Genomic DNA, 26,640 nt, shown 5'->3' with positions numbered 1-26,640 from the left:
CCTTTCACCGTAGTTTGACAAATTGCAAAATACTAAATCAAACTCAAGATGGGTTTTTCTGTATAGTGTTACGCGCTTATGTCTTCATCACAAACTTGCAGAAGAAAATATATGTACTCCCTCTGAAATGTTTGACGTTGGTTAGTTCCATTCAACAAGAAGAGCGGAGGGAGTAGATCCGTTCGACAAAATGAGATCAACAAATCATCGAGAAGTACATCCCAAATTCTCAGTGCTAGTACGTAAGATAGCTTGATTGCTTGTCCACCCAAGTTCAATACGCGCATTCTGGTGTTATCATGGCTGTTTACTTGAGTAACCAATGCATTAGAAAGGAGCAAAATGCAAAGCACAAGAGAAATTGGCGAGCCACGAATTAACACCTGTGACGAAGGGAAACATGATTGTTCTTGATTATACAACACTACTGTTGTTTGCTTAATTGCTTTCCTCCCACTTGGGCTGCATATTCTATGTACAGGTAATACAACTATATCCTAGTAACTACTGTATTTACACCAAAACTGTCAGCAGCAGCACTTCTCGCTGCACTTCGCTCAGCCATATCGCCAATGCCGCCTATTGGTAATCACAGAACTTTCCAAGGTTGCAATCCAAATGACACCCTGCAAGGAGGAAAATGACCACATTAGAAATGCATTCCAACATGACTTTGAAATACGGAATACTAACAGGCTTGTGTATATTTGGTGGATAGAACATCTTGTGTACACAAATTGATATTGATAAGGACTAATGCAGGCTGCAATCATTCAATAGCTAGCCAAGACTATAAAACATCTTATATACCACGGAAGGAGTTAAGATACTACCATTTCGTGGATCGCACCCATCCAACAAGGCAGCTTCCAGGCATTACAGCCCTGCATGTCCACTAAAAGCAGAAGCAGGTTCTCGTTTACAATACACAATTTGGCATCTCCGCCATGGCTGGTGCTGGATCATGGCTCTACTTCGCAAAGATGGAACTTCAGTGTAGCAGTAGTATCATTCCAAGACTTTCTTTGCAGACAAAGTTGCCTTTTCCTTGTCCTTTTCTAATTTCTTTTTCTCAAGTTCCGCAGTTCGAGCATTTTCATCACGTGATTTTTTGAACATATTCACAAATATAACCAGAATTGATGTCACTGAAAAAAAAAACAACCATAGTAAATAAAGCTGTGCTGATAAATAAATTAATGCTAATCACATTCACAGAAGCACGATGATGCAGTTCATAGATAACCCATCTTCCATTTTTAACCATGCGCGAGAATTTTCGGTCTGGAATTTTAAATTTTGATCTTTGATGAGAATCATTGCATTTTTGTACATTGGATGATGATCGGTCAGTAATATGTGGTGATGTGGATAAAATGTGCAACTATTTGTGAGATAAGATAATGACTAGTAAAATGTGAAGTACCAAAACAAAAAAGACTATACCTTGCTCAAAAGGGCATCGTGCTGGATCCTCGCCAAAATACTGAGCTAGTGAATCAGCGTTTCTTCCCTACAAAATTAATGTTGTCAGGATCTTTCCAAACACAAATAACTTTGTAAAAAAAAATACAGTAGGGACTCACCACTTCCGAGTACAAGGAAATTAGGGACCTAACCTCAGCCTCTGCTGCATCAAGAAAGCTTTTCAATGCCTGCAAAAGCAGTTTATCTTGATTCAATCCTAAAAGGGTACTTCCTCCGTTTCATATTTTAAGACTTTCTAGCATTGCCCACATTCATATAGATGTTAATGAATCTAGGCATGTATTAGATGTTAATGAATCTAGGCATATACATGCCTAGATTCATTAACATCTATATGAATGTGGGCAATGCTAGAAAGTCTTATAACCTGAAACGGATGTAGTATTTCATTTGTTTCGCGCACACATGACACAAATTCTCATCAAACATACTGCATGTCAGACTCAGGCCATTCTTTAACAAAGGAGGCATGCAAAAGCAGTTTGTATGAACGTATACTACATTACTAAAAGCAGTTTGTATGAACGTATACTAATATCTGTAATATATCAAATTGCAAATCATTTGGGGACAACTAACTTAATCACTTTAAATAACAGTGTCAAGTTATTTAGTGTTTCTTGGAATTAATGAGTAACCTACAGACCTTATTTAGTGTTCTTGGCAAAAATGAGTAACCTACAACTCCTCCATACAATGGACTGGTTATAAATATGATTAATATTTCTCAGACAAAAGGGGGAATTTTTCTACCTCACGGAAACCAACAGAAATTGCACCGTCATTCACTGAAGCAGCTAATTCTTGCTCAACCTTCTCTAGACCTTTGTTTATTGCTTGCATTTCTTCCGCAAGCAACTTTAGCTGGATCTGAGGGAAATAATAAATGCAGTTATGGAGCAACATTTTGATTAGCAGCTCAATAGTCATCGAGGATTGCAATATTCAAGATAATAATCAGTAAAGATTTAGTACCTTAGAAGCAGCTTCCAAATGAATTAAATCTTTGTCAAAATCAAGAAGCTCAGGCAATTTCTCAGAAAGAAGCTAGCATATAACAGAAATAGAAAGAAATTAGCTAAACTGTGTAAACAAACAATACTAACAACAAGGCAACTGACTGAATAGTAGTTCAAAAGTCTTTATAGTACGCAACGGATTAAACGATAGGTACTCTTTTATGAACTTGCAGAGTAAAATGCAGAACTAAAACTGAACCTTTATCAGCCAGTGTATGTGTGTACTACACTATAATGGCATACCAAAAGTTAAAAGAATGAATAGCAATAGCTATACTGGAAAACTATTTTGAAAGTTCACTTAAAAGTTGTCCGTGTAAATAGCGCCAGTGTATGGAAAAAGGAAACCAGGTTGGTCCTTGCAAGTTGCAAAGATACCATGAGTCCATGATGTTATGGACTTCCCCAGAAAACTGACTTTTCAAGATGATTGAATAACGTCAATTAGACTCACATTAACTTGTTTGAAATCAGTAACTTGCAATGTCAGACAAATGCACCCAAAATTCTATAAACCACGCTTTCACTGTCTCAGTGTCTCTGTTTGTTAGTGGAAAACAGCCTACCACTGAATATTTCCGTATGGTACTCCACTTTGATGGATGCCGATTCTTTTGAATTCTTGATCAAATGGCTATTGGCTAGTATAGGTGTCCTATTACACATTAAGAGGTAATAGGTCATCTTTGACCTTTTTGAAAGGAAAATATTCTATAAGTTCATATTTAGATGGGATAATGAAAAGAAAAGGACCAAAAACATTGTTGTTACTTTTTTCCTTCTTAATATATCCGGATGGCCTCCTTCGGCCTTCCCGGCGGAAAAAAAAACATTGTTGTTAATACGTCCAAAGCTTCCTTGAAAGGAATGGAAGCATGAAACAAGAAACAAACTTTCCTATTCATCGAAATGGCATACATAGAAAGAATTAATTACATTACTTTTACTTGGGATGGCTTATTACATGGATTGAGGGGCATGCATTTCAATTATGAACACATGCTGGCATGCATATAAAATTGTATAATTTCCATTAATGACAAAGTTGGAAATATGCAACATGCAAATCTATCAAACGAACTAGAATCTGAATCTAAAACTTAAAACTCAGTTTCATGCTTTTGTAGTTTTTTATTAATTGATCAAAATTCCACTTTTCACAAGTACTACCCAAGTGTAAATAATACAATTAAAATTTGTTCCTTTTCAAAAGGTTTGGGAGCCAGTAGATATAGTCTATGGGTAATAGTAGTAACTGCACAAGTGTAAAACACGTCTTTTCTGATATAATTGAATTGAGCAATGCACAGGGTAAGCAAAGAAATTGCCTCCGGTGCTTTTAAGTTGGTGTTGTTCGCATACTAGTGCTTATGTGGGGTAATGATCCAACTCAATTTTCAGCCCTCCACTGTAAGAGGATAGAAGGAAATTATGCTCTGAAATCTGAATCATCCATCCAGTTGATGGCCCAGACTCATGTTTTTGTTTCTAGTTTAGATTAAGCATGAGACATACTTAATCAAACTACATCTGAGATTTATAGTCCTCTTACCAACTAGGAGAACAATTGGGGGTATCCTACAAGAGCTCTTCGAAACCTTTGTGGCACAAATAGCAAGTGAGTTTTTTTTTTCTGAAAAATGGTAACCTGGTACCCAATTGTTAAGGGAACCAAGCGATTATGTAGACTAATTATCCAATTGTGAGGCCTAATAATGCATTAACTACACGCTCACGTATCCCCAGGAGACCAGGAGCATGCATACTTTCATATAAAATAATAGTACAAATCCAGAATTGCTTGATGACTTGATCCATATGAGCTTTGTCAAATCTATAGCTAAATCATCTTAAAATATTTTACAGTAGACCGAGATAATATGTAACAAAATAATTTTGACCACAGGAAGTTATGTGACACGACTGGTGCCAAACTCAAATTTGTACAAGAATAAATTATTCGAACTGCAGAGATTAACAACAAAATTATGACTATCATGCATACCATATTTGAATGCATAACAAGTGGCACAATTCACCAGAAACTATTAAAGTCTAACCAACTTTGAATTATTTTGAGGTATTCTCCACACCAAAAACTGAGAAACTTCAGCACACAACAGTATATGTTAATAGCACTTCCTCACTGCCAAGTGCATACCTTGCATAAATAATGCATTAGTGTCATCTTGTTGTTTCTAGCTCGAGTATCTGATAATTTAAGAAGACTGTCTAATCTGAAGCCAACCGCAGATCCTGTTCAACCAATCAGCACATTAAAAAGACCATCGAAGAAATTATTCCATAATTTTTCTTCAACTATTTGATACCTCGAGCTGTTCCTTGGTTCAATGCATTCCCTAATGTAAGAATGGTCTGCATTATCTGCCTTAACTTCAGAGACTCTTTCACCTGCACAAAGTGATCAATAACTGAATAAGCCAGCCAGAAGGAAAAGTCATAACTTGAAATTTTGCAGGATGTAACACTGACCTCTTTTGTTGCATCATTTATGGTGGTTAGGTTAGTTCTCAGCTCTTCTACCTGTCAAAAGGGAGGATTCTCAGTCACAACATGAAACTTACAGAGAGGAAGATAACATGACCAGGGGAGAGAGGAGGGTCAACAGACCTGTGTTGAAAATGTAATCCTAAAAGCAAACACTCTCAGTTTGGACTCCACGCGAGGTACTTTCATTAGCTCCAGAAAAAACTGCAGTGAAGTTTAAACCTTCCATCAATACTCAATGGGACACAATATGCAACCAAACTATTGACCAACCTGTTCGCATTTCCCAAGCATTTCTTTATTGCCATTGTAGTTCTGAGCTCACAAATAAAGAAGAAACGGAAGGTACGTTCATTAGGATAAAAACAGAAGAAATACCTGGTGAACAAAGGGAAATCCAAACTGCAACAAAAAAAATAAAATCGAGTAAACAGAAGTACCTTCAACATCTCAATTTCCTCCTTTGTAGGGCAAAACTTAATGAGATTTTCCACTTGGTCATTATCAAGAACAGACGTATCCAAAGCCAATATTGCATTCTGACAGAAACCCAGTTAAATTTATATATATATGAGTGTAAATAAAGTACTAGACTGATGGATGTTAGTTAATAGCAACATGTTGACTAATAACAACGTCATCCATGTGTATCAAGAATCCGACACAGCTCAACAATAATTGGCATGGCTAATAACTAAATTATAAATAGAGGCAAGGGCCATTCAAATTTCCCAGTACTTCTGTATGCTGCTAATCCAAATAAGGTGATGCAATTGCATGGATGCAAATCAATCAAGAAACATCATTAATATGTTAATACTCAGTTGTGTACTGACAAATTATTTTCCATCGATCAATACTACCTCCATCCCAGAATATAAGGATTTTTAAGGTTGGATATAGTTATTAAGAAAGTAGGTAGAATTAAATGGGGGAAGGTTGTGATTGGATGAGAAGTGGAGGTAGGTGGGGAAATTGAATGGAGGGTTGTGATTGGTTGGGAAGAGAATGTTGGTGGGGAAGTTGTTATATTTTGGGACAAATTCTAAAGGCCAAAACTTGTTATATTTTGGGACAGGAGATTGCATGACATATTGTTATTTCTTCGTAGTATGCAAGGGGTTAGTGTGATTTTTTTTACATCACATGATTATTCTCTTTCACGATAGATTCTACCAATGCACATACAATCTTATAAGTAAGCTAAAAAAATAAACAGCAATCTTTGAAAATGTGTCTGGTTGAGAAAAAAATAATAACTGTGTATTAAATTAGAAAATCCTTTAGCTGGATAAGGGGCGGATGTAGCCAAGTGATACTTCCCCGTTCTATTGCTATCGCGGGTCTTATGCAATCGATCAGATCATAGAGATAAGAAAGGATGAGTGTATCGCTAACAAGAAAAGATCTCATGATAGTCAATATGGGCCCTCACCACCCATCAACCTAACAACATCATGGCAGGCTCAATTATCTCTTAACTTAGCTATGCTAGGCTCTAAACCATTGCTGTAGCTCATCATATGTACTCTCTGTCTCCCTATCCATACCTAAATCAAAACTGTGAAAACCTAGAAATATACATACCCAGGAAACACAGAAACTTCAGGTATTCAAGATAAATAAATAAAGGTTATCAACAGAGCAAAAAATAACTTGTTATCAATATTCTGCATGAGGAAACTGATGTCCAATCTCTTTCTATTATAAGGGAGCGGCTCAATCAAGAAAGATACTTACAATCATATCAGGAAGAGGCATTTTAATTTTAGTAAGCATGATCTCGCAATTGTTTGCTCTTCTCATATCAACCTGAAATAAAAACAAAGAATTCATTGTCTAATGAAATGAGGAACAGAATTCTCCATGACAGGATAGGATGGTGTTGATTTACAAATAAGTTGAAGTCTTCAAATATAACAATAAAGAAAATCAGAAGTCTGTGTTGCAAGCAAATGCCACTCAAAAGAGTGCAAAGATTGCAGCAGGGAATACCATGTATGCAACAAATCATAATTCCATGCTTTACTATGCACTTTTATGATTGAACTCAAAAGCTTATGTAGTCTCATTATCAATAAACTGATCACATACATAAAAAGGATAAATATATATTCACGGAAGAAAAGGCAGTGTCCATGCATCGTGCAATCTAATAGAAAAAGCTTTAGACAAACAAGAGTTCTAACATTCCAACATATCATGGAACAACTGAATAAAAAGGTTGTGATACAAGTGTTTAGCATACAAATGTTTGAGTAGTAGTACATACCAGATGAACGATTTCTGGCTTGCTAATAGCTGAACCGCGCTTTGTTCCTCCTTTTTCACTTGCATTGGTTGCAACCGCAGTGGAGAACAAGCTCTCCAATTCTGATAAATCAATATCAGGAGCCCTAAAATATAGTTCATATGTAAATAAAGTTTAATCAATATCAGGAGCCCTAAAATATAGTTCATATGTAAATAAAGTTTATTTCATTATCTAAATAAACGTGTAAGTAACAGTTCCAATAGAGGGATTATCCAACTGTTAAAAAGAAAATCGAATTGCAAACCCAGCAAGAAATTTTAGGATGAAAAAAGCAGAAATGCATCAATCCAGCATTCCAGTTCATTTAGATTTTAGTCAAGAGAGCAATATAACTGTAAGTCCACAAACAAGGATGTGGTACTTTATCACTTAAGTGGTATGAATGAATAATGTAAAATCATCATAGGAAATTGAAGGGTGCAAAATGAAAGGGTGATGCATTAAAATAGGAAAATTCAAGCTATGGCTTTTCCAATGGCAGTTACCTAGCCTGATTTCCTTGTTTTTGCGCATCCTCCCAGAGACTGCCTTGCATTGCTCGTGTAACTTTTACCCAATGCAAAGGTTTTAGTGAAGCTTTCTTTGGAGGGTTACTTTGCTGTGCCAATCCAATTCCACGACCTTTTGCTGATCCAGTTGCTTCTCTTCCCCTTCCCAATAGTGGAGGTGGTGCAGGTGCGTTTAAACCCTTTGAGCTTGGGGGGTGTGGTCGACCTGATGCACCATGCAATGGTGGCGGAGGGGGTACTGTTCCAGGAGGTTTTGGTGCTTGAGGTGGCGGAGGTGGTGGTGCAGGAGCTTTCTTTCCTGTCATCAGGGGAGGAGGTGGTGGTGCTGGAGGATTTCTTTTATTAGCAGCTGCAGGCAATGGTGGAGGCAGGGGTGGGGCTGGAGCACTAGGGCCATTACTGCGATTAGCTGGAGGTGGAGGTGGAGGAGGTGGGGGTGCAGATGGAACACCAGGGCCATTGGTGCGATTAGCTGGAGGCAGAGGTGGAGGTGGTGGAGGAGGTGGCCCTTTTGACGAAGTGGCAGCACCGGTAGGCGTTCTGCTAGAAGAGCGAGGGGGAGGAGGGGGTGGAGGAGGTGCAGGGAATTTATTACCTATTCCCGGAGCTGGAGGTGGTGGAACTAAACGGTTTGGCAAGGATGGTGGTGGCGGTGGTGGGGGTGGAGGTGGCAGGACTGAATGATTTGGCAAGGGCGGTGGTGGCGGTGGAGGTGGTGGGACTGAACGGTTTGGCAAGATTGGTGGCGGTGGTGGAGGTGGAGGTGGAGATGGGACTAAACAGTTTGGCAAGGGTGGTGGTGGTGGCGGTGGGGGAGGCTGAGAAGATGCATAGTTACTCTGAGGAAGTGGTGGTGGTGGTGGCGGCGGTGGTGGTGGTGGTGGGGAAAAGGCAGGTTTGTTTCCACTTGGAGGCGGTGGTGGCGGTGGTGGCGGCGGCGGTGCAGCAGCTGTTGGTGATGGAGATGGTAGCTTCCTGTCACTTGGTGACTCATGCTGTACTTCTGGGGGCAGCTGATTTTCATCAGTGGAAAGGATAGATAAGCTACCACAAGGAGGTGGTGTCGTGGGAGGTAGGACAGATGGAGTGTTCACCAAGACATTGCCTGCAAAATTTTAAGGGTTGTGAATAAGAATTTAAACAGATAGCAACAAAAAGAACAGAATTGGGAGGAAACGGAAGTGATTTTGGGGGAATCGATAGCATGGAAACAACAGGTTTAGCAACACAAGGCATATTCTTCCAGAGGGAATATATAGCAACAGGTATATAGCAATATAAAGTTGCATAACACAATGCTTATGGCAAATGCTATACCCATGGATGCAGTATCTTCAGTGGTAAGATCATGATTAATGTTCTCCGAGTCAGATGAGTTGCCACCAGGCTGAACCTTCTCATGCTCAGATGAAGAAACCGAATCAGAAGCCACTGAATACTTTTCTTCATCAGAATCCAGAGGAGACATTAGCGGTATTTGGAGACCAACTTTAGCTTGAAACTTTGAAAGCTCTTCCATATCACTGAGTATTAGCTTTTGAAATTTCTCTTGGAGGGAATTTGCTGAGAACTCCTTGAGCAACCAAAAGGCAGCATTGTCACTGCTTTCCATCCAGTCAACTCCATTGAAGAGTTCTTGAACAGCTGAAAAGGCTTCAATTGGTAAACCTCCTTTCATATCACCATTCAATGTTGCTGTTGGAGGTCTTGCAGGAGATATGCCCCCAAGCTCACAAAACAGCATCTGCACTTCCAAATTAGGTTCAATTATTAATTTGTATCTTGAAGTTACAAAGAGTATGTGCAATGCTCATACCTCTGCTCTAAAATTTCTTGGGTACTGATCCTTTGAACCCCATACTATATCTATATCGTCGCTGTTCAGCATTAGTACATTCGAACGAATAAAAGCAGTGTTGAACATTATCCGGAACATCATAACTTCCTTTTCTGGATCAAGATCAAGATGTACACACTCCAGAACAACATCTCCTTGGACTGGACATTGTATATCTATTTTTATCACGTCACAATCCTCCTGCATAATAACCTTGCAGATTAATGCAAAAAAAAGTGACACAAAGCAAGTAGATGGCAATGCTAAATTAACTCTAGCACATACCTGCCGATAGTGGCGCAAAGTCTTCTTCTTAGGCATTGAAAAAATCATGTTGCTCGTACTAGCGTTCTTGCCAATAATATTTCGCCCAAATATTCGGACTAATGGCCTGCATCCATTATCGGAATCGAAACTTGGAATGGCTCGAAGAATCAGGCAGTCAAAGGAGAGTGCCCGCTCCATTGGAGGCCACTCTGGAGATATATTTCTTCTAGCTACATACTGCAGGTATCTGAGCTGAGAGGGCATTGGGTTGAGGGCAGAAAAGAGCTGCAAAAACCCTTTAGGTGCCTCACGGTAAATAAGGTCCAGAGTTTTATGCTCTGCACTCTGCAGTTTCTTGAAAATAAGGAGACACGATAACATAAATGCTAATGATGGCCAGCCTCCCCTCTCACAATGTAGCAGTATGATATTTTGATTATTTCCGGTGGATAACCAGTGTTCACAGACACGAAGGAAATGCTGGATAAGAGATAAAGGAAGCACAGGGCAGCCTTCAAAATGACGAGGGTAGTCAATTACTGGAACATTGTATTCACGCAGGACATCAGCGAGTTGGCTTCTCTTATCCCCGTCTCTAAAATTAATACCCAGAAATGAAGACTGGCTATGTTCTTCATGCAAATCTGTAAGAATACCAGTCAAATAGACTGGGTACATGCCATGTGGCAAGACTTCTGTGCAGAAGCATGAATCAAAAACTGTGCAATGTAACAAAGAGCAAAATCAGTTCAAATGGCACGTAAAAGGACAATGTGACCGTGTTACAAAATTTGGAGGCTCACCATAGACCCTATCAATAAACTCCAGTAATCCATCAGGAGGCCTCTTGTAGAAGAATCTACTAAGCAGTGACATTTCATATGAATGAATAGATCTTCTAAATGTCACTTGGGGTTCTCAGTACTTGCCCAGTTGCTCACTCGGACTGCAATTAGATTTTGTAAAGAACAGTAAGGTATATGAAAATCTAAGGGTGAACATCAGGTAAGTCACTTGATGAGTTGTACAGTAGGGTGAAGTCCAGCAATCAGTATAACTGAGATTAGTGAACACCTAACAGGACCATTTTGAGGAACTGACGTCGAATACTGCAAAATAAACTAACTACATTACCCCTTTGGAAAACCAACATTTCCTATCAATAACACATTAGCCGCCGATTGAGCACAATCTCACGGTCTGAAATTATTTAGCACACATTACAACATCACCCACCTCATTCATTCACAAGCCACTACCCGCTAGGGAAAAAAAAAGGTTGAAACCAAACGGTAAGATCCCTAATGCATCACTTGGTTCAAAGTTGCAGCACTGCACACCTCCACTAGAGCCAAAAAGAAAAACCCTTGCAAATAGAGAGGGAAAATCGCAGCCCATTTGCTTCCAGCTCAAAAAAAAAATCCCCTCCGTTCGCTCCATATCAGATCGCGGCCACAGCCAGCACCAAACCCTAGCAACCCAAGCCCGCTATGGCTACCCCCATGCGCATCACGCTCTCTCTCACCCTCTGCGCGCGGGTGCGTTGTACGTACCAGAAACGCGCAAGCTGGTGTGGCCGCTAGGGCTTGGGAGCCCCCCCTGCGCCTGAAACCCTGACCTGACCTCGTACGGCACGGAAATGGATGCGGGGAAGGAGTCGAGACGCATGCTTACCTCGGAGGCGAGAGGAGTCGAGCCCCCCACCCTAGGTCGGTCGCCGCCGACGGGAGGAGAGGAGTGGCGGCGGCGGCGGCTGTGAGAGTAGAGCGGAGGAGGAGCAAGCGGCGGCGGGCGGCGGCGGTTTTTTTTTTTTTTTTTTTGGTTTATGTGGCGGTGGTGGGTCGAATCGAATGGAATGGAGGGGAGAGGGAGAGAGAGATTCAGTTTTGGAGATTTGTCGTTGTTGTTTGTAATTTGTACTGGGCGCCTCCTCCCTGAGCTGTGCGCCTCCAGGACGGAACGGAACGGAGGAACCAACACCCACTGGGTAACAACAGCAAGTAGGTGTGACGGTTGAGGCCTCGTTCGGTTGGTTTAGTTGGTTGGGCTCAATTCCGGCCCATGGAGGTGGGTGGGGGGTTGATATTGTACGGAGTAAGTCCACTCTTACTCCCTTAACTAGTGGTCGAATATGATTCGTATTTTTGAATCACAATACCAGATATCTCGATCTCCTAACTAATACTATCGGTGCAATTTGACTCCCTCGGTGGTTGAGGACGGTTTCGCTGATGGGACGCCTATGTGGCGGTGTTGACCTTGGCTTCATCCAACGTGATGGTGACATGGCGCTTACATGGCATTAGAATTAGAAAAAAAATATGTGGGACCCATTTGTTCCTAAAATATATTGTGGGATCCACTAACATGTCAGCGTGCGTCGGCCTCCCCACAAGGCACATGACGTGGTCAGGGAGGGGAAGAGGAGCCACCTCAATGAAACCACGCTCCAAAACTGAACGGCCGCTAATGAGTCACTCTATTGCGGGGGATTAGTTCCTAACTATCATTGCCAAACACAGCCTTAATCCATGTTTGTATAAGCTAGTAGTACTACCTCCGTTTTCAAAAGTAATGACTTCGCTGACTTTGACGTTGATCATTCATCTTATTCAAAATATATATTATAACTTATTTTATACTGTAATAAAAAAACTATAATCTTAACTTGTAATTTCACATGCTTATACTTTATATATTTATGAATAAAACGAATGGTCAAACGTTATGTAAAAAGTCAACAATGTCATACTACAAAACGGATGTAGTAACTTATAAGCCAAAAAGCCTATGATAAACAAACAAGCAACTGTTTTTTTCCTGTTTTTGAAAGCCATAAGCTATTCTTACACTATTGCTAAAAGGTAAGTCGGAGTAAATTTTTCAGCTTATTTAAAGTGAAGGTATGACTGCATCAATACACCTAAGGCTTCAAAGTCACTGGCTTATGAAATATACAAGCAAAAAAATTGGCTTAAAAGCCTAAGCCTAGGCCCTTAATATAGCTACATGACTCACTTTGTTCTATTCCATTTTTCCATTTCTATTTTATGAGGTCAAACCAAACTGTGTGTTGATGAAAGAGACATCCCGTTTAGGCTTGTACTACACCCCTAATTCCAATAGAAGCAGGGGCAGATGTACAGTAGAAGGACCGGTGTCAGGCGACACCGACGACTTTCAGCAAAAAACTATAGCGAAACTGCTTATCCATATGCTATAACACCATGATTTAAGTATAATTAATATACTGTAACACCGATAGAGACGTTCTAGCACCAACGAATCAATTTTCTAGATCCGCCACCGAATAGAAGCATGAAATTAAACACGCCCATCCAGTTCATGCATCTGATGTCTATCAGGTTCAGCAAGTTGGTGAAGGCAGCATGTTCTCCGACCTGGCACTGCTGAGTACACAAGAAAATATATATGAAACATATATAATGGCTGTTATAATTCCTTCCTTTGAACCCTCTTCTGATTCTTGTTATGCTTATGAAATGAGAATGAACAGGCATATTGTTACGCATAAAAATGGCTTATTGTAATTCCTACAGGACACATGTACTCAACTTGCTTGGGTATTTTCGAAGTTGCCTCTTGGAATCACCTGAAAAAAAAACAGAAAGAAACGGATTACAGTGCAAATGGGCATATGACAAAAATATGGGCAGTCAGGCTACATCAGCATAGCAAGATACTGTATTTCATAAACCAATGAAACTGCTCAGCTGAAAAAAGAATGCAATCTGAATGGAATATATTGGAAAATCACATGAGAATAGTTGTTATGGTGAACATTTAGATTGAAACATACAGGGGATTGACTCGTGAATACCTTCAACCACATAAACACCATGCAGATGAAGACTTAGTCTGTGCTAGGCATAGAGACTTCTTTGTTTATGCTAGTCAGTAACATGGACACCATGCCTTGAGTGAATCCAGAAGGGTCCGTGTAAGAGTTTATTAAAACGAAATTAGCCTAATTCTGTGTCCAAATACTATTTTACACTGATATCTTTTTAAGGTATATGCCAGTATCGTGATATCAATGTGTGTGTGTAAGCTCATAAGTCATAACTCATAAGTGAGCAAATCATATGGAGAAAAAAAATTGCACACCCAATGTCAACAATGATGACTTAAGCAAACTCATACAGTTCTGAACTTTTGAATCATCTGTAAGGATGGCAACGCAAGGATTCTCAGGGCATTCTGCTGGATGATCTGCCAGGTTCTTTTTGGATTATTCATTAGATCATTAAAACGGAATAATTGCTCGACACTTTAAAAAAATATGTTTTCTCAAAAAACTTTCCTCTAGAGCATTTCTTAAACCACTTTTTTAGAACTGTTATTAAGCTTAATATCAGAATATTGAATTTATTCCTATAATTGAGTAGATAATCCTTGCAATAATCCGCTCAATAATATAAATCAAACGGGGTACTTTCCAGCTGCTTCAAAACTGACCCATCGTGTAGTATGACTTAAGTAACTTTGAGGCAGCAGTTCTCTTTTTTGTTTGTCTTTCCTAGTGCAATATGTTTCTCTCATTCTTAATAAATTCGGCCATCCCAACAAAAGAACTTTTTTGCGAACACTCCAACAAAAGAACTTGCTGTGAAATAGGAATGCATGATTAAACAGGTATCTTAAGCTTTATCGACTCGGAGATGTCAAACACTAAATGGAAAAGGAAGACTTACAGCAACAGCCGTGGATCCTGCACCATCCTAGTGTAGAAAAACGATGGTAAGGATGGCGACGCTGAAGAAAAAATCAAAAAGAGAGGCAGAAAGTTAATCCAATCCAACTTCCCTGTGCTGACAGACAACCCTGGAATACTATATATTAGGTAGGATTCAGGAGCTTGCACTGTCCATGAAAATAGTTGCCCCAACCAACTCTCCCTCCAATAGTCCAAAACAAATTCTTGAAAATTTCGCAGTTGGCACCAAATGGAAATATTGTGCTACAAACTGCATTCCTCCTCAACACCCTTCCTCTGCCTGTATCTACTGCTCCTGCCGTGTTTTCTTCTACCGATGGCGCATGCGGTGCATCGTCATGGTGGAATCTCACTGAGGTCTCAGCAGATGGCCCTCCTCCACTGGAAATCTACTCTCCAGAGCACAGGGCCGCAGATGAGGAGCTCTTGGCAGGCCAGCACAAGCCCCTGCAACTGGACCGGAATCACATGCAGAGCTGCACATCAAGCTATGTCCTGGGTCATCACCAACATCTCCTTGCCAGATGCCGGCATCCATGGCCAGCTTGGTGAGCTCAACTTCTCATCTCTTCCCTTCCTCACATATATTGATCTCAGCAGCAACAGTGTCTATGGCCCAATACCCTCAAGTATCAGCTCTCTATCAGCACTCACCTACCTTGACCTTCAACTCAACCAGCTCACAGGAAGAATGCCGGATGAGATCAGTGAGCTTCAGAGGCTCACCATGCTTGATCTTTCGTACAACAACCTCACAGGCCACATCCCTGCATCCGTGGGTAACCTGACGATGATCACCGAGCTCTCCATTCACCGAAATATGGTCTCTGGTCCCATCCCAAAGGAGATAGGAATGCTTGCCAACCTGCAGCTTTTGCAGCTGAGCAACAACACGTTGAGCGGCGAGATACCAACAACTCTAGCAAATCTGACCAACCTAGATACTTTCTATCTAGATGGTAATGAACTGTCAGGGCCTGTACCACCAAAACTCTGCAAGCTGACCAACTTGCAATATCTTGCTCTTGGTGATAACAAACTTACTGGTGAAATCCCCACATGTATAGGCAATCTCACTAAGATGATCAAACTCTATCTCTTTAGAAACCAAATAATTGGTTCCATTCCCCCTGAAATAGGCAATCTCGCCATGCTCACCGATCTTGTTCTCAATGAAAATAAATTAAAAGGTTCCTTACCCACAGAACTAGGCAACCTCACTATGCTGAACAATCTTTTCCTCCATGAAAACCAAATTACTGGTTCAATACCCCCAGGACTAGGGATCATATCAAATCTCCAGAACTTAATCCTGCACAGCAATCAAATCTCTGGCTCTATACCTGGCACCTTAGCGAACCTTACCAAGCTAATTGCACTGGACCTCAGTAAAAATCAGATAAATGGCTCTATCCCCCAGGAGTTCGGCAACCTAGTGAACCTTCAACTTTTGTCTTTGGAAGAGAATCAAATTTCCGGCTCAATACCGAAATCTTTAGGGAACTTTCAAAACATGCAAAATCTGAATTTTCGTAGTAACCAATTGTCGAATTCTCTTCCTCAGGAATTTGGAAATATCACAAACATGGTTGAGCTAGACCTAGCAAGTAACTCCCTTTCAGGGCAGTTGCCAGCAAATATATGTGCTGGCACAAGCCTCAAACTTTTATTTCTGTCTTTAAATATGTTCAATGGCCCTGTTCCGAGGAGCTTGAAGACGTGCACATCGTTGGTTCGACTTTTCCTTGATGGCAACCAGTTAACGGGAGATATATCCAAACATTTTGGTGTGTATCCAAAACTCAAAAAGATGAGCTTGATGTCCAATAGGCTCTCTGGGCAGATTTCACCAAAGTGGGGTGCTTGTCCAGAATTAGCTATTCTAAATATAGCAGAAAATATGATCACAGGCACAATACCTCCAGCTCTGTCTAAATTGCCCAACCTAGTTGAACTAAAACTCAGTTCTAATCATGTAAATGGTGTGATTCCACCAGAAATAGGGAATTTAATAAATCTATATAGTCTGAATTTGTCGTTCAATAAGTTATCAGGATCCATACCTTCGCAGTTGGGAAACCTGAGAGATTTAGAATACCTTGATGTTTCCAGAAATAGTTTGAGTGGACCAATACCTGAGGAACTTGGGAGATGCACCAAACTACAGTTACTGAGGATCAACAACAACCACTTCAGTGGGAATTTGCCTGCCACAATTGGAAATTTAGCAAGCATACAAATCATGCTAGATGTTAGCAATAACAAACTTGATGGTTTGTTGCCGCAAGACTTTGGAAGGATGCAGATGCTGGTATTTCTAAATTTATCTCACAACCAGTTCACTGGAAGAATTCCGACTTCCTTTGCAAGCATGGTGAGCCTATCAACACTTGATGCGTCATACAATAACTTAGAAGGACCACTACCAGCAGGGCGACTATTTCAAAATGCTTCAGCAAGCTGGTTTCTCAACAATAAAGGTCTATGCGGTAATCTCTCTGGCCTGCCGTCTTGTTACTCAGCACCTGGTCACAACAAAAGAAAGCTATTTCGTTTTCTGTTGCCGGTTGTTCTTGTTCTGGGTTTTGCCATTCTTGCTACAGTTGTTCTCGGAACGGTGTTTATTCATAACAAGAGAAAACCACAAGAAAGTACTACAGCCAAAGGAAGGGACATGTTCTCTGTTTGGAATTTTGATGGAAGATTAGCATTTGAGGATATTGTCAGGGCAACAGAAGATTTCGATGACAAGTACATCATTGGAGCGGGAGGTTATGGCAAGGTCTATCGAGCACAACTCCAGGACGGGCAGGTAGTTGCTGTGAAGAAGCTTCACACAACTGAAGAAGGGTTGGGTGATGAAAAAAGATTTTCATGTGAAATGGAAATCTTAACACAAATCCGACAACGAAGCATTGTCAAACTGTATGGATTCTGCTCCCATCCAGAGTACAGGTTTCTTGTCTATGAATACATAGAGCAGGGAAGCCTCCATATGACCTTAGCTGATGATGAGTTAGCTAAGGCATTAGATTGGCAAAAGAGGAATATTCTTATAAAGGATGTAGCTCAAGCACTATGTTATCTGCACCACGACTGCAATCCACCAATAATTCATCGAGATATAACCAGCAACAACATCTTACTTGATACAACTTTGAAGGCTTATGTCTCAGATTTTGGTACAGCGAGGATTTTGAGACCTGATTCATCTAATTGGAGTGCGCTAGCTGGTACATATGGCTACATAGCTCCTGGTATATACTTTCTTATACAAAAAGCTTTGATATCTAATCATTGATTACTAATATGTGTTCTCTCCTTGTGTAGAGCTGTCCTATACATCTTTGGTGACAGAGAAATGTGATGTGTATAGTTTCGGCATGGTTATGCTAGAGGTAGTGATTGGGAAGCACCCAAGAGATTTATTGCAGCATCTGACTTCATCAAGGGATCACAATATAACAATCAAGGAAATCCTGGATTCACGACCTTTAGCACCAACAACGACAGAAGAAGAAAACATAGTTTCCCTCATTAAGGTGGTGTTTTCTTGCTTGAAAGCTTCTCCGCAAGCAAGACCAACAATGCAGGAGGTCTACCAGACACTAATTGATTATCAGACTTCTAGTTTTCTATCCAAAAATTGCAGTCGAGTTATATTGGATGAGCTATGGGATTCATAAGCAACTAGGTATTAAGGATTACTTTCCCAATTCATTCTCATAAGTAGTATCAAAGTTTTAGTAAATTCAAAATCATATATTGCAGTACCAACAAAGCCCATTCATAACAGCACTGAATAAATACTTGCATGAACTCTATTTTAAATTGGCAAATATGTCCAAAATTGACTATGTTTGCACAAAAGTCAAGGTAAAGAATTAGATGACTTATGTTATGCTACAACAGTCAAAAGGTAAAATGAACGATTCAGTGACTATTGTACAGTACTCAATTTGTGACTCATTCCGACAAGCACCGTTCATTTTCGTTGTCTTCTCATACCATACTTTTAAATCCACTACACTGCTTTGTTTCTTAGCAATGCAGATTACTGAGGTGAAGGCCCTATCTTTTTCATATGCTCAAAACTAAACCATTCTTTTCATTAAAAAAACTAAACTAAATTCATGGGAAATAAATTACCTCATAATTGTAGGATTTACACACGATAGTTGCTCCATGGCACTATAGGCTTAAGAAGTCATTGCTGGGACATCGTAACACCTGAACATTTACACAACTAGATGAAACCTTACGCTTTGCTGCGGGAGTTTACTATGATAATAATAAGTAAAAATAATGTGTAAGATATCTTAAACAACATAAGCTTACATAAATGGAGTATAAGTTTACATAATTTGATGTGATTTAAATTTAAATAGTATGTAGAATGATGATTCAAATGTAAAACTAAGATGATGTGGCTTTATGAAAGAAGAAAAGAATGAAGATAATTTATACCATACATCTAAGGGCTAAAAAAATTGAGATGATATGGCTTAATGAGAGAAGAAAAAAAAAGAGATAATTTGAACCATAGATTAATCATCTAAGGACTAAAAACAATTGATGTGATATGACTTAATGAGAGAAAAGAAAAATAGCATGAACTAAGTGAGATTGAACTATATTGGTATATAGGATATTATAAAAAATGATGGAGAGATATATTGAAATATTATGTGAATTATATGGAATAATTTAACATGCTTACATTTTAAATCTCTAAAATTTAATGAATTATTAAATTATAAATAATATAGCATGCCTGCATTATGCTTAAATGTAATAATTGTTAGTGGGTGATGATGTGGCATCTTTGCATGTTAAGCTTTAGGAATTAGTGGCTATAACTTTGTAAGAGAGGATTTACAACCATGGAAAACCTGTTTGACTGACTGACATGTTAGAATAATTGGGCTAGGCCCAACTTATAATATTAAATCTCAAAGGCCCATAATAAATGTTGAGGATAATAATACCACCTCTGGATTTAAGCGAGAAATATCTCAACCTAAATAGGGAGTTATTAGAGGCTCCCTGTTGACCAGTTAAGGTGGGGGTCGGAATGCCACACGCGCGCGCGCGCGCGCCGGGCCGGGGCGAGGGCGAGGCCGGCCGGCGTGCGTGCGTGCGTGCGTCACGTCACGTCACGTCGCTATCCTTTTGCAGCCACTAACCCACGTTCCCACGATTCCCTCCGCAACAGCGCGTCCACGTTCTTTCTCCTGATAGATAAGGAGGCCACGAGTCCAATCCGAGTTCCTCGCTTCTTTCCCGGTGTTAGTTTCTCCTTCTCCGCGCCTGAGTTGCTCTCGCTTCCCCGCTTCTGATCTCTTGCGCGCACGAGAGATTGGAAGAAGCAGTGCCTCCGAAACCACACCTTCGCCTGAGATCTGCATCGGGTAGGCGGGTGATCAGGTTTTTGGGGAGTGCCTCCTGCACGACTGCTCATCGCCATGTCTGGAGTTGCTGCCGCCGCTATTGGCGGAGGTGATGCGCCGCCACCGACAGGAGCTGCGCCGCCGACAGGAGCTGGATCCGGAGCTGGTGCGCCAGGAGGAGGTGCCGTGAACGACTACAACAACGGAGGCAATTCTGCCTCACCATCCAGCGGAGGGCCATTCTCGGGGTATAATCTTCTCCTTCTACTGCTGTTAGCGCTACTCCTGTTCCCATTGTTAGCGCTATACTGTGTGCGCTATGTTCTTGTTCCTGTTCTACATGATGCCTCTAGCATGTTATCGCATTACTGGTATGTTCCTATTTCTGACATTCATGATGCGCATAGTATGCTACTGGTTATGTTAAGATCACCCTACACTGCTTATGCCATGATCATAGTTTCAATTTCTTGGATTAAAATATGCCGAATAATGACTATATTTCCAACAATCCAAAAACCTGATAGGTCATTTTCGGTAGTTGGCTTTGCTGCTGCACTGAAACCACATGCTTTTGATGGTTCAAACTATAAGAGATGGAAAGCACGTGCACTATTGTGGTTGACAGCGATGCAGTGCTTCTATGTTTCACGGGGTAAACGAAGTAAACCACCTCTTTCTCCTGAGGAAGAGGCTAAGTTCGAGGCTTCGGATTGCCTGTTCCGTGGAGCATTGATCAGTGTACTCGCTGACAACATAGTGGACGTGTACATGCACATGCCTTCTGGGAAGGACATGTGGGATGCACTTGAGGCCAAGTTCGGAGTTTCTGACGCCGGCAGTGAGCTGTATGTCATGGAGCAGTTCTATGACTACAAGATGGTCGATGACCGTTCTGTAGTAGAACAAGCTCATGAGATTCAGATGCTGGCTAAGAAACTTGAGAACAACAACTGTGAGTTGCCGGACAAGTTTGTGGCGGGTGGCATTATTGCCAAACTACCACCTTCTTGGTCGGACTTTGCCACTTCTCTAAAGCACAAGAGACAAGAGTTCAGTGTTCCTGATCTCATTGGCTCTTTGGGTGTTGAGGAGAAGGCGAGGGCAAAGGACGTCCGGGGCAAAAAGGTTGAGGGAGGTTCTAGTGCCAATATGGTACAGAAGAAGAACCCTCATGCATCCCACAACAACAAGAAAGTCAAGCCTGATGTCAAACCCAAGGCTGCAACCAATTTTAAGAAGAAAGGCAAAGGGAGACTGCTTTGTGTGTGGCAAGTCTGGGCATTGGGCCAAGGACTGTTCTGAGCGCAAAGACAGGAAGTCTGCCAACATGATCATTAGCGAGGGCGGAGGAACATCGGGGTACGGTAAAATATTACCTACAGTTCTCTCTGTTTTTCATTCACCTGATTGGTGGGTGGATACTGGTGCTAATATTCATGTATGTGCTGACATTTCTCTGTTTTCTTCTTATCAGGTCGGGAGAGGTTCCTCCTTGTTGATGGGAAACGGGTCGCTTGCGGCTGTTCATGGTGTTGGTACGGTCGATCTGAAGTTTACTTCGGGAAAGACCGTGCAGCTGAAGAACGTGCAGCATGTCCCTTCAATAAAGAAGAATCTAGTTAGCGGCTCTCTATTGTGTAGAGAAGGTTTTAGACTTGTGTTTGAGTCCAATAAATGTGTCGTATCTAAATATGGGACTTTTGTTGGAAAAGGTTATGACAGCGGAGGCTTGTTCCGCTTTTCTTTGAATGACATGTGTAATAATCATAACGCTGTGAACCATATTAGCGAGAATGATGAGTCTAATGTGTGGCATTCGCGACTCTGTCATGTGAATTTCGGTTGTATGATGCGCTTAGCTAACATGAGTTTAATTCCAAAATTCACTTTGGTCAAAGGTTCCAAGTGCCATACTTGTGTTCAATCGAAACAACCTCGCAAGCCTCACAAGGCATCTGAGGCGAGGAATTTGGCACCTCTAGAACTTGTTCATTCCGATTTGTGCGAAATGAACGGCGTGTTGACTAAAGGGGGAAAGAAATATTTCATGACACTGATAGATGATTGCACTAGATTTTGCTATGTGTATCTATTGAAAACAAAGGATGAGGCATTGCATTACTTTAAAATCTATAAAGCTGAGGTAGAAAACCAACTTGAAAGGAAAATCAAACGGTTGAGGTCTGATAGAGGTGGGGAGTATTTTTCCAATGAGTTTGCATCCTTTTGCGAAGAGTTTGGAATTATTCATGAGATGACGCCTCCCTATTCACCCCAATCAAATGGGGTGGCCGAAAGAAAGAACCGTACTCTAACTGAGATGGTGAATGCCATGTTAGACACTGCGGGGCTTTCCAAGGAATGGTGGGGTGAGGCAGTTCTGACTGCGTGTCATGTCCTGAATAAAATTCCAATGAAGCACAAGGAAGTAACACCATTCGAGGAATGGGAAAGGAAGAAATTAAATCTCTCATACCTACGAACATGGGGCTGTTTGGCCAAGGTAAATGTACCTATAGTCAAAAAGCGGAAACTTGGACCAAAAACTGTTGATTGTGTGTTTCTTGGTTATGCTATCCACAGTGTGGGTTATAGATTCTTAATAGTAAACTCTGGAGTACCCGACATGCATGCTGGTACAATTTTTGAGTCCAGAGATGCTACTTTCTTTGAGAATGAATTTCCTATGAAATATACACCTAACACTTCTAGTAAAGAAACTGTCATGCCCCATGAGCACTTTGCACCGATAGAACACAATGATCAAACGCCTGAGGAAAATCCTGAGGAGGACAACATTGTAGATACTCGCAAGAGTAAGAGACAAAGGGTTGCAAAATCCTTTGGAGATGACTACATTGTATACCTCGTGGATGACACCCCAAGAACCATAGAAGAGGCATATTCATCTCCTGACGCTGACTACTGGAAGGAAGCAGTACGCAGTGAAATGGACTCGATTATGTCTAATGGTACTTGGGAAGTCGTTGAGCGTCCATATGGATGTAAGCCCGTAGGATGCAAATGGGTTTTCAAGAAAAAGCTTAGGCCTGATGGTACAATCGAAAAGTATAAGGCAAGGCTTGTGGCCAAGGGTTATACCCAAAAGGAAGGCGAGGATTTATTCGACACATATTCACCAGTTGCTCGCTTGACTACGATTCGAGTACTACTTGCTCTGGCAGCCTCTCATGGTCTTCTCGTCCATCAGATGGACGTTAAGACAGCTTTCCTAAACGGAGAGCTGGAGGAGGAGATCTATATGGATCAACCAGACGGGTATGTACTAGAAGGTCAGGAGGGAATGGTGTGTAAACTATTGAAATCCTTGTATGGCCTCAAGCAAGCACCTAAGCAATGGCATGAGAAGTTTGACACCACGCTTACATCTGCAGGCTTTGTTGTGAACGAAGCTGACAAATGTGTATACTATCGCTATGGTGGGGGAGAAGGGGTGATCTTATGCTTGTATGTCGATGACATACTGATCTTTGGGACCAGCCTTAATGTGATTGAGGAGGTCAAAGACTATCTGTCCAAGAGTTTTGAAATGAAGGATTTGGGAGAGGCTGATGTTATTCTTAACATCAAACTACAAAGAGGAGATGAGGATGGGATTACACTTGTGCAATCCCACTATGTGGACAAGGTTTTGAGTCGCTTTGGATATAGTGACTGTAAGCCAGCTCCTACTCCTTATGATCCCAGCGTGCTATTAAGGAAAAACCGAAGAATAGGAAGGGATCAACTGAGATACTCTCAAATCATTGGTTCATTGATGTACTTGGCTAGCGCAACGAGGCCTGGCATCTCATTTGCTGTAAGCAAGCTGAGCCGGTTTGTCTCAAATCCGGGAGATGATCATTGGCAGGCTCTGGAAAGAGTAATGCGCTATCTAAAGGGCACTATGAGCTATGGAATTCACTATACCGGGTATCCAAAAGTACTAGAAGGGTATAGTGACTCAAACTGGATATCTGATGCTGATGAGATAAAAGCCACAAGTGGATATGCGTTCACACTTGGAGGTGGCGCTGTTTCCTGGAAGTCTTGCAAGCAGACCATCTTAACGAGGTCAACAATGGAAGCAGAACTTACAGCACTAGATACTGCGACAGTTGAGGCTGAGTGGCTTCGTGAACTCCTGATGGATTTGCCGGTGGTTGAAAAACCAGTGCCAGCTATCCTAATGAACTGCGATAATCAAACAGTGATTATTAAAGTGAACAGTTCAAAGGACAACATGAAGTCATCTAGACACATCAAGAGAAGACTGAAATCTGTCAGAAAGCAGAAAAACTCCGGAGTGATAGCATTGGACTATGTCCAAACGGCTAGAAATCTGGCAGATCAGTTTACCAAGGGGCTACCACGTAATGTGATAGACAGTGCATCGAGGGAAATGGGCTTGATACCCACCTAAGGTTGCATAATAGTGGAAACCTGTCCATTGTGATCGGAGATCCCGTGAATTTGGATGGTGAAACAAATTATTGTGTGACTGAGAGAAAAGACCCTTGAAAGGGGCTCATTTTCATGATGTGCTTCTCTTCTTTCCTGCATGGTAGGATGGCTTATGTCTTAATGTGATCCGAGTGGTTTTTCCAAGCAGAGATGTTGACCTGCAGAACATCTCAGAAGGAACACACCTATATGAGTTCGACTGCTAGTCACAGTCTATGAGGTTTGGGCAATCTCTAGATACTCATGAAAGGCCTGGAGTTTGACTTATATGCTCCAAACAGAGGGGATGCGAACGGCAGCCCAGTACCAGTCAAGGGTCTGAGTGAAACCTGATCACACAAAACTGACAATTCAAGGCATAGTCCATTGTTCAGTTGTGGTCTGATGTAGCTCATTTCCTAGGTGGAAGTTTAACTTAACAGTCTCCACCAAAACCCTGGTATATCAAACAGGCACAGCCTTGAGAACATTTCTTATGAGCCTTGAAATTTGGTGGGGATTGTTAGAATAATTGGGCTAGGCCCAACTTATAATATTAAATCTCAAAGGCCCATAATAAATGTTGAGGATAATAATACCACCTCTGGATTTAAGCGAGAAATATCTCAACCTAAATAGGGAGTTATTAGAGGCTCCCTGTTGACCAGTTGAGGTGGGGGTCGGAATGCCACACGCGCGCGCGCGCGCGCGCCGGGCCGGGCGTGGCCGTGGCCGTGGCCGTGGGCGAGGCTGGCCGGCGTGCGTGCGTCACGTCACGTCGCTATCCTTTTGCAGCCACTAACCCACGTTCCCACGATTCCCTCCGCAACAGCGCGTCCACGTTCTTTCTCCTGATAGATAAGGAGGCCGCGAGTCCGATCCGAGTTCCTCGCTTCTTTCCCGGTGTTAGTTTCTCCTTCTCCGCGCCTGAGTTGCTCTCGCTTCCCCGCTTCTGATCTCTTGCGCGCACGAGAGATTGGAAGAAGTAGTGCCTCCGAAACCACACCTTCGCCTGAGATCTGCATCGGGTAGGCGGGTGATCAGGTTTTTGGGGAGTGCCTCCTGCACGACTGCTCATCGCCATGTCTGGAGTTGCTGCCGCCGCTATTGGCGGAGGTGGTGCGCCGCCGCCGACAGGAGCTGCGCCGCCGACAGGAGCTGGATCCAGAGCTGGTGCGCCAGGAGGAGGTGCCATGAACGACTACAACAACGGAGGCAATTCTGCCTCACCATCCAGCGGAGGGCCATTCTCGGGGTATAATCTTCTCCTTCTACTGCTGTTAGCGCTACTCCTGTTCCCATTGTTAGCGCTATACTGTGTGCGCTATGTTCTTGTTCCTGTTCTACATGATGCCTCTAGCATGTTATCGCATTACTGGTATGTTCCTGTTTCTGACATTCATGATGCGCATAGTATGCTACTGGTTATGTTAAGATCACCCTACACTGCTTATGCCATGATCATAGTTTCAATTTCTGGGAAGGAATTAGTGGCTATAACTTTGTAAGAGAGGATTTACAACCATGGAAAACCTGTTTGACTGACTGACATACATACCCTCTTTGTCTAAAGAAGCAATAGACGACAAAAAATGTTATCGAATTCAATCTTACAAACATAATGAAGGACAACCAGTGCTTTCGTAGCAATATAGAATATCACTAGAAAGTAAAGACAAGAGTAACTATTCATCCAGACAAGGGTGATCGAACATTTCTTTTCAGATAAAATTAGGTGATTGAACTGAACATGTGGCAATTCAAAGAAAGCAGCTAAGTTATTATCTCTAAACCATTTGTTCAATGGTCTCAATTCACACTAGCTTTCACTCTGCTACACATATTCTAGCAATCCAATTAGCAACAACGCATTAATTCACTCTGCACTGAAATTAGCCCCCAGAAATACATATAGCTGTACGTCTTTTGATCCTAAAATTATGTGTATAGCTGTATCTGTATACATACAAGACGACGACGACGACGACCAAGAAGAAGAAGAAGCATTGGTGGTGAAGCCGCGGCGGCCCTGCCTTCCTCTTCATTCTTCTCGGCCTCCTCCTCGATTCGCCGCCGCGAGGGCCTGGAGCACCATGGAGTTGGGGTTCACCATGGGAGGGGGCC

At 41.6% G+C, this 26,640-nt stretch overlaps 2 protein-coding genes and 1 long non-coding RNA gene across 4 annotated transcripts; 1 reads left to right on the top strand and 2 right to left on the bottom strand.

The window, feature by feature from the left end:
- Positions 1-354: 354 nt before the first annotated feature.
- LOC4347999 (formin-like protein 3) lies at positions 355-11,821 on the bottom strand. The gene is made up of 20 exons (NM_001422976.1): positions 11,617-11,821; positions 10,746-10,888; positions 9,961-10,661; positions 9,655-9,876; positions 9,156-9,582; positions 7,815-8,943; positions 7,288-7,411; positions 6,756-6,827; positions 5,456-5,554; positions 5,289-5,330; positions 5,139-5,219; positions 5,001-5,051; positions 4,838-4,919; positions 4,669-4,763; positions 2,464-2,535; positions 2,242-2,358; positions 1,587-1,655; positions 1,447-1,513; positions 834-1,148; positions 355-626 (listed from the first exon to the last, which is right to left on the bottom strand). The coding sequence occupies exons 2-19, from the start codon at positions 10,816-10,818 to the stop codon at positions 1,009-1,011; spliced, it is 3,663 nt and encodes a 1,220-aa protein (NP_001409905.1). The 5' UTR covers positions 10,819-10,888; positions 11,617-11,821; the 3' UTR covers positions 355-626; positions 834-1,008.
- Positions 11,822-13,375: 1,554 nt separating this feature from the next.
- Positions 13,376-14,884, bottom strand: LOC112936672 (uncharacterized). Its single transcript, XR_003239080.2, has 2 exons — positions 14,658-14,884; positions 13,376-13,555 (listed from the first exon to the last, which is right to left on the bottom strand). It is a non-coding gene; the product is annotated as an uncharacterized lncRNA (long non-coding RNA).
- Positions 14,885-14,909: 25 nt separating this feature from the next.
- LOC4347998 (probable leucine-rich repeat receptor-like protein kinase At1g35710) lies at positions 14,910-19,526 on the top strand. 2 transcript variants are annotated; one of them, XM_015757325.3, is made up of 2 exons: positions 14,910-17,913; positions 18,011-19,526. In XM_015757325.3, the coding sequence occupies exons 1-2, from the start codon at positions 14,910-14,912 to the stop codon at positions 18,364-18,366; spliced, it is 3,360 nt and encodes a 1,119-aa protein (XP_015612811.1). In that variant the 3' UTR covers positions 18,367-19,526. The 2 variants fall into 2 exon arrangements, with proteins under 2 accessions (XP_015612811.1, XP_015612810.1); XM_015757324.3 differs by having other exon boundaries at positions 14,910-17,937; positions 18,011-19,525.
- The last annotated feature ends 7,114 nt before the right edge of the window (positions 19,527-26,640 follow it).

Source organism: Oryza sativa, chromosome 10 (genome assembly GCF_034140825.1).
Source record: "Oryza sativa Japonica Group chromosome 10, ASM3414082v1".
Taxonomy (NCBI): Eukaryota; Viridiplantae; Streptophyta; class Magnoliopsida; order Poales; family Poaceae; genus Oryza; species Oryza sativa.
The sequence above is the reverse complement of the archived record's forward strand: the minus strand, read 5'-3'. Positions and strand labels throughout refer to the sequence as shown.